The sequence below is a fragment of the Cyphomyrmex costatus genome, unplaced genomic scaffold, assembly GCF_001594065.2.
Source record: "Cyphomyrmex costatus isolate MS0001 unplaced genomic scaffold, Ccosl1.0 scaffold127, whole genome shotgun sequence".
NCBI classification, from domain to species: Eukaryota; Metazoa; Arthropoda; class Insecta; order Hymenoptera; family Formicidae; genus Cyphomyrmex; species Cyphomyrmex costatus.
In genome coordinates, this window is record NW_017275249.1 from 298,235 (window position 1) to 307,278 (window position 9,044).

The 9,044-nt window shown below is 30.9% G+C and overlaps 1 protein-coding gene across 1 annotated transcript; it reads right to left on the reverse strand.

Annotated features, from left to right (window-relative positions):
- Nucleotides 1-666: 666 nt before the first annotated feature.
- LOC108782446 (glutathione synthetase) lies at nucleotides 667-3,904 on the reverse strand. The gene is made up of 11 exons (XM_018550727.1): nucleotides 3,638-3,904; nucleotides 3,214-3,397; nucleotides 3,070-3,145; nucleotides 2,830-2,960; nucleotides 2,680-2,725; nucleotides 2,333-2,406; nucleotides 2,088-2,255; nucleotides 1,753-1,906; nucleotides 1,421-1,528; nucleotides 1,028-1,317; nucleotides 667-935 (listed from the first exon to the last, which is right to left on the reverse strand). Exons 1-11 carry the CDS (start codon nucleotides 3,735-3,737, stop codon nucleotides 809-811), a joined length of 1,458 nt encoding a protein of 485 aa, XP_018406229.1. The 5' UTR covers nucleotides 3,738-3,904; the 3' UTR covers nucleotides 667-808.
- Nucleotides 3,905-9,044: the final 5,140 nt, after the last annotated feature.

The following is a 9,044-nucleotide window of genomic DNA, read 5'->3' on the forward strand; positions in this document are numbered from 1 at the left end:
TTCATTCATAGTGTAGGTATGTATGACGACTCTTATTCTCAAAACTTTTGGGAGTGAAATCTCACATTAAAAGAGTAAAAATACAACTTTTGAAAAAGAGTGAAAATATTTCTCTTGTATATAGCGTTATTAAAAAAATGTTTGATTTTTTCATTTTTTATGAAATAAACTTTTTTTAATTTTTTTATGCATGTGATTATTCTTCATAAAACAAATAAATATTTACCTTTTAATTTTTTTCTTAACTGTGGAAAATATTTGAATAATCGTACAAATTGTTACGCTGAACACTCTGTATGGAAAAAAAATGTTCCTCATAATACTCTTTACAGTATAAACAGTTCGGATATTTCGGTTATTGTGGGAACAGATCTACGAAAACCGCATTTAGAACATCTAGTTCAGTCTATTTACGTACGTGAAAAGTTCAATATTACAATTATAAATGGTCTCATAATTGTAAGCGCCGACATCGCTTTACTAAAGGTAACGATAATATGATAATGCAGTTTGTAAATAAAAAAACACGCAAGAGTATACAGAAGATTAGTTTGTAGCTTCAATCGCCATTGAAATTTTCTTGTCTGGTATCTTCCGTCAATTTACCAGAACAAAATCTTAGTCGAAAAAGAACAACAAATAAGTTAGTATACTTATTATTTCTGCCACCACTGTATATATACAATAAAAATATAATTGTAATAAAGCTAATATAATATGTATTCTCTCGCTTTCATAAACTGTATAGCTATCTATTTAATTTTATAAATATTAATTATATAAATTATTTATCTAGAGATGTATAATTTTAGCTAATTAAATAGGGACTATCAAGAGCACCAATGCCTGCCACTATCCCGCCTTCATCTTCGCTTGATAATTTGGTTCTAAGAATATGTCCAACTTGATTATTTAACATTATGTCATTACTATCCCTAGAAATATATATTATACAAATACTATTATCATTTATTTATTAACAAAAAAATATGATAATTAAAATGTAAGTCATCCCATCTGTACTTACCCTACTATTACACCATATATGCCAAGTTCTGTTATTACATCTGATAGATTAATATCCTCTTCTAAAGGCGATTCTTCAGCAGCACGTATAATATAATTTTTCTGTAAAGGAGGATAAATGCGATCCATGAGAATCCATGCCGTTCTTTCTTGTGATTCCTTCATCGAACTTAACCACGTTCTTATACTTTCATTATATATGTTATTCCCTCCGCCTTCTCTTTGTGGTTTGAGAACAAATTTGTATGGTTCATTTATACCCATTTCTACTGCTTTTTCTCCATCATCATTCTATATTAATATGAATTATTTAGATCATAAATTGCTAAAAGTTATCCACATATAATTGGTAATTATACAAGCTTTATAAAAAAATAATGAATAGATTACTTACAAAATCTAATGTATATAGACCAGTAAATATTTCTTGCACTTTAGCAACAAATGCATCATCTTTTAGAAACTTTTTCAATACACTAGGTTGAGCTAAAGATTGTTGTACCTAAAAAAATAATTTTAAAAATCGAAATATTTTACAAATTTTAATGAATATATGTTACGAAATTTATTCTAACTGTAAGTACGATAAAAATTAAATGTTCTTGTTTTCTATTAATTATTACAAGATTTCATACCGTTTTCATATATAGAAAATATAACAAGAAAATTTAACTTATTGTATATTACTCTTGTTTAGACAAATAAAAATTAAAATAATTTACATACTTTTTTAGTACCTGCTAAATGATATTGTACTGATGGACACTTTATTGCACGAGAACACTCTATTAACAACCTCATGTCCCATTCTTTTTCTGTAGGATAAGCTTCAAGTTCATAACCTGAACGATAGTAGACAACAGCCACTACTAAATTTGAACTAGAACATTCCAAGTAATTTAAATATTTCAATAATTGGATGTTTCAAATTCTATATTTTTCATTCAGCAGATATTTATTTCTATATTTACAAAAACTTAAAAAAAAATTCACTTTTAAAATATTTGATATAAATACTGATATAATTTATAACATAAATTGTAATTAAAATTGTAACTTACACAATTAATTCTTTATTTGGCCCCAATTTCACTCCCTCCGATACTAAACTTGTTAAACTTTTTCTAATAATCTTAATTTTATTACATAATTGACGAATTTGAAATTCATGAAACCTTTGATCGCTTATATTATAAGTTACATCTTCAACAATAAACAATATAACAGCTCTAAAAAACATATCAATTTATTAGTCTTATTTATAGAATGTACGAACCAGAATAAAATCTTATATTCTTTAACTTACTCTGAATTATTATACAATTCCCACGCAAATATTAATCCCTTGCAAAATCCAATAAGTGCATTATTTTCTGGAATCTTATAAATATAGCAATAATCAATATTAATAAACTGTACAATAAAATATTTTCAAAATATTGCATCAAGAATAATAGACCTATTTTGTCTAGCTGAACTTCTTGCACTGTTCATCTTCCCTTCTTTTTTGTTTTCATATTGGAGTGAACAAGAAAAAAATAGATTGTACAAGAAGTTCAGTTAAAGATTTACTGAAGAAGTTTAATGTGTTACAAAAATCGAACAAATAACTGTCTCTTAAAAAATTATAATAATAATGAACAATTAATTTACTTGTTTGCATGCTTTCTTCCTATATCCCAATTCTGCTAACATATACCTTTAAAATAAATAAATACATTTTTATTAAAAACATTTAAATAAGACAGACTTTTCAAATAATAAAATTTCTTCATATAATAAAGATTTTTACATTAAACTTACTTATGATATTCAGTTGTAACCGTAGCTAAGGCTGCAAAACTAGTCGCCACTGTATTTATTTCTACTTGCTTTATCTTACAGTCATTATCATGTAATAAATAATCAGATCTCAAGAGCCCAAGACTTATACTCTATAGATATAATAAGATCTTCTATTGTATTTGTACATAATAATTAACTCCATCAAATCATTCTACTAATGTCTAGATATTAACCTAGACATTATTAAATATCACATACCTGGTTAAAACCTTTTTCATATACTGTCTCATAAATGTGGAATAGCTTTGCTGTAAATGGATCAGCTTGTATTGTGCTAAATCAAATAATGTAACTGTATGATAAGAAAAATTTCCATTACAATTGTAGTTCTAATAATAATACCTTTTTAAGCTGCTTGTAAGAAATTCCTTATCATGAGCAACCTTATGAATAAGCTCGTTCAATATGGTTTGTACATTTTTCACAGTTAAAAAGGATTTTTCAGGAAAGCTCGATGGTAACAATGTAACAGGTAGTAGTTGTACCTTGTCCTTGTTGAAATTTTTCTTGGACCGCATGGATATCCCTAAATAATATCTCATTACATAAATCTGTGTAAATGCATCATCTAAATCTAAATTATTACAATTATTTTATATTTACATCATATCCTTGAATTTTTTATGTTTAAAACTGTAAAATAGTCATCATATTTGCTTTTAAACTTATGACTTGGATATCTTATCAGAAACAAACAAGTGTATAAGTATAATAATACATCATTTGATCATCAGCAATACATTTTTTTATCAGTAAAAAAACAAACCATGCATAAGCACCCAATCCTTTGCTTTATCCACGCTTTCTTTCAGCTTCTCCTCCGATAGAGGAAGCTCGATACAGGGTTCCAATTGACAGGTGCTCATGACGAATCCAAAAACAACTCCCAAGAACAACAATCAACACTATCACAAACAAGATTGGCGAGCAATAGCGACCATATGGATGATCTCAATATTCCCGATTCTCGGCAATCTCGGCACGGCGACATTGGCTTTTTTCCGGTAAAATCACCGGATCGGATCACGTGCGCGGTGCGCGTACGACAGGTGGGAGACTGAGAATCAAAGCCTCATACACTAGCGACCAAACGTCCATTAGTAATCTGAGACTAGGTACTACATCTATTTTGCAACACTGTCGATAAAATCGTAACATCGAAATGTAGGGTATGTCCATGGTATAAGAATAAGGGTATGCTCATGGTATAAGAATAAGGGTATGCTCACGCGCATGCGACCAATTAAAATTGTCAAAGTGTGACGTCACACAAACAAGCGGTAAATTTAAAACTGCTGTTTCCAAACAACTTATGTTAGCAGCATTTTCGTCAGATATTTTATTTTATTTTGATTTAAAGTTTACAGGAAAAATACGTTTTTAAATAATTTAAGAACTAATGAATATCTTGTAACAAAATAAATTTAGAACAGTCAGGATAAAATGTACTGATGAGGGTGTCTATAAAACAGGAAATAATACTGGACCCGCCTGTATTATCGATAAAACTAGCGTTTTTGATGTTTTCGTTCCTATCTAATTTCTTCATAATAGTTTTGCAGAATAAAAATTTCTTTTCCACGTTTTAAATATTCATGCTGATGTATCTGCCTTTGGTCTATATTGTGTCCAAAGCTGGAAAAAACATGAAATTACAGATTCCTTTATCTATTTTTATCTTCGCAGCGTTGGTCGCCATACTGAGAGGTTAAATGGATAAAGAAATCTATCATTTCATACTTTTTTCAGCTTTGGATACGAAATACACCAGGAGCAGGGTACATTAGCCTAAATATTTAAATCGTGGAGAAGAAATTTTTATTCTGCGAGACTATTACGAAGAAATTAGACAGGAACACAAACGTCAAAAATGCTAGTTTTATCGGTAATACAGGCGGCTCCAACATTCCTTAAGGAATGCTGGAGTGCCTGTTTTATCATTACTTAGTTAAAGACTCGTTTCTCTTAATTGCATTTACGGATGGAAAAATCCTTCTGTATAATTAAAGTATCGACAACAATAAATTGCGCTAGCTACATTTCAATACAAAAAACGGAAGAAAATTAAAAACTTAAAGTTTCGTTATCGGCTTCTGTGATTTTCGATAACGAAACTGTAAATTTTTTTCCGTTTTTCGTATTGAAATGTAGCTAGCGCAATTCATTATTGTCGATACTTTAATTATGCAGAAGGATTTTTCCATCCGTAAATGCAATTAAGAGAAACGAGTCTTTAACTAAGTAAGTAATGATAAAACAGGCGGGTCCAGCATCACCTTAATATTATTATAATTAATATATCAATATATGTATATAAGTAATTTTTATCAAGTTTTTATGTATGTGACATTCATCTTTATAAATTGTTATATTTGCATCATATCCTTGAATTTTTTACTTGAATTTTTAATCAATCTTTATAAATTACATACAAATAATACTACGTATACGTACAAATTGTTATACGTAGATAATATTAAGTATCGTTAGGTTTTGTAAGCGTAAAAATTTATATTAAAAAAATAGAAATATTAAAAATATCAAAACGTAATAGGACTACGAGCCATGAAAGTAAAACAAAATCAATTTATATATACGAATTTAATAACATATTATAAGAAAAACAAATTAAACAGTGAAAACATAATATGAAACAAAATAAACAAAACGTTTCGATCCCTATCGGATCATTATCAATGCTTATGTATAAATTATTTAACGGTTAAGAAAAAGACGCATATACGGATAATTAATGTTATAACTATTAAGAAATAGATGAAAAAAAAAATTACATAATATAAAACAGAGAGAGAAAAATTACATAAATTGACGTGGACGCTCGTCATCTCTTTATAGATCGAAATATTAGTAAGTAACAAAGCAGGGCATCTTGACCAAATCAAAAGTCAGATCGCCCTAATTAAGTAAAAAATTACCAATTTTTGACATAAAAAAACATCTTAGAAGTCGAAATATTGTTTGAAGTATTCTGTACAGATCGAAAATTACAAAGTTTAAACCTATGAAATGCCTTTTCAAAGTTCAATGACTTCAAAGTTATACATTAGTGATTAGCTTATAAAATGACTAAATTTTGACCAAAGCTATATCTTCAAAGTCGATTTAACTTATTATAAGTCAAAATTTGAAGGAAATGTGACTTGATTGTATCACTAATTTCAACCTTATAAGCGACATGACTTGATTGGTTAAAATTACTTAATTTTTACTGTATATATGGTAAATCATTTGTGTTTAACTTGACTAATAGGATAGGGAATATCTAAGGCGCAAAATTAACCTTATGGTTGCTGGAAATTAACTACGAAGTTGAGATTACTACGGAAAATGACTTTGTTACGTCCAAGCTCCGATTCCGGGAGGAGCTGCGCGGAAGGGCGCAACGAACTCTACCCAAGGTTCGGTCACGCTTGATCCCCAAATTTCGGAAGGGGCAATGGAGGAGCGCCACCGAATTCGGGCTCTCGCAGGTACACACCCTGTGGAGTGTCCTGCGAGTCGATCGTATCTTTAAATGCTCTGGAAAATCGATCAGTGTCCCGAAAGAGACACTATGACGCCCTTTTCCGTGAGCGGCACGAACGTCGGTCCTTTCATTTTAGATCAGGGAACTTAATCCCTATGACCTGGGAGTGGGCCTGTGCGATCTATGAGGTTAACGGGAAGTGAGGAATCAATACGAGAAGGGGTTAAGTAAAAATTAAGCGGGTTTACATTTAAAGGGTAATCTTAAATGTTTATTAATTATAAAAAGAGGAAAGCAACATTACAAATGAACGGAAACAGACTAAAAGTAAATAAATTAACAATAATGAAAATATCGTATGTGTGTATTGTATATACATATAATTGTGTGTGATGTGTTTTAATGGACGGAAGAAGAGGGAGCGGGAGAGGAATTAGGAGGATTATGGCGGCAGGAACAGGGGAATAGGGGTCGAAGGGTGCTCAAAGGAGCTAAAAAGGGGGTGGTCACTTCAGGGAGGTACACTACGGGTTACCTGCTCTGGTGGGAAAAGGGTTTATGAGGAGGAAGAGGTGGTATTGGGGGGAGGTAAATTGGGTTTAAAGAGCGGAGGGGGGGGGGGGGGAGTTCAAGGAGGGGGGGGGGAGTGGGAATGTCATCAAGGGAGATGGGAGGGAACCGTTCGTTCATCGGGAGAAGCGAAATCGAGGGGGAATCGAGGCGTTAAGAGCGGAAATGTGGTAAGGTCTAGGGAGAAATCTAGAAGAGGGACGGGAGAGTACGAAGGTTCTGTGTAGCGCGTCGCGGCATGATTATCTGTGGCGGGCTGAGCGGAGGGAAGCGGCGGCGTCGCGCGATATCGGGCTGACGGGGCCGCGGACTCCGGCGGTTCTTAGCGAGGGGGCCTTTTGAGCGAGACTTCCTTGTGGCACTACGAGTGCGCAGGTTACGTGTTACGTGTTACGTGAAAAAGAATTAAGGTTGGAGTTTACGTGCATACAATTTCGTACGTATTCTCTCACTCAATTTAACTTATAATAAATAGGGAAATTCTTAAAATATTATTATAAATAGGAAAAGACTTGTTAGTCAGAATGCCTTAATGATCGACAAGATGACATCAAAGTCAACGATTTTGAAGTAAAAATTCCCTAATTTGCTCTCAAAGTTAGGCATTTAGTCTTAGCAATAAGAAAATTCGACCTACAGATCGAAATTTGGAAGAAAACATTAAATCAGCCATCATTATAAGAACTGTTCTGTTCGCCATGATATACTAAAACGCTTTCTAAAATTGAGCATTAATAAAAAATAAATTATACTATGGCCGATATTCATAGTCAGTTCTTATATTCAAGACCGTCTTACGTTCAGTTTTGAAGAGTTACGAACCAATCAGAGGACCGTTTTAGCATCTTAAGACATACTTAAGACAGTCTTGAAATAAGAACCGACTATGAAACTACCGCGGTAGTTGTTTAGAGTTGCGTTGTAAGTCTGGAAAAAATTTCGGCACGCGATAGGGGAACTACATACGCAGTATATAAAATTCACACATAATTATAATAAGCATTGTGATCCAGCTTTGACCGTTATTGGCTTTGCTTCGTGCTTCCTTCTTCTTGTTTATTATTGTGTATCAATTGTACGGTCTTAAAAAGATTTTAGTATTTGTTAAAAAGATATATTAAATAAAATTAAATAAAATAAATTAATAGAAGGCTCAACAAGTATAAAACAAATAAGTTGAAAATAAGAGAAAAGAGCCAAATAGTTTTCTTAAAAATTATAAATATAATGAATTTAAATCATAATACATTAAAATCGAACAGAGTAAAATTCGCAAGTAAAATTCGCAAACAGTAAAATTAGTAGGTAAAATTCGCATACGTTTCGACACCGATCGGGTCATTTTCAATGTTAAATTTAAAATTAAGTGTGTATAATAGCATTAAAGAATCAACAATAATAAAATTACATGTGTATAATTATAATAAAATTAACGAGTCACGAATATAAAATTAAATGTGTATAATTGAATAATTAACGAGTCGCAAATATAAAATTAAATGCGTATAATTGAATATGGATCTTCCTTTGTGATTAATTTCGCATGAGTTATATAAATCTATTGACAAAAAAGTATATAAATTTAAAAACTTAATTATGAAGAAGTAAATTGTATATTGTTACCTTAACAGAAATGTAATAAAAAATGTATAGTCCAGTATAAAAATCCAGTATGTTAAGATCCATTATTGAAATTAAATAAATAAATAAATAAAATAGTCTAATTTACAGTTATAAAAATCGACTGTACTACTTGAAATAAAAATAAGAAATGAGTAGGCAGAGACCTCAGGAAAGGACAGAGAAAGGGAAAAATTAAGAAGTGGAAAGAAAATGTATCATGTTAGTATAACAATCTGGCAATGACTCGGTATCATTTTGTTTATTTATGCCATGTGTTTGTTTCTTTATATGAACCATTTCGGATATCAATCTTTTATTATAAGACGGTTCCATATCTAAAATTTTAACATTGCTCCAATTAAAATCATGATTTGCTTCTATTCTATGATTAGATATTATAGATGGAGATTTAGAAGTTTTATTAATATCCGAAGAATGTTCATGTATTCTTGTTTTTAATTGTCTCTTAGTTTGGCCAACATAACTTGCATCA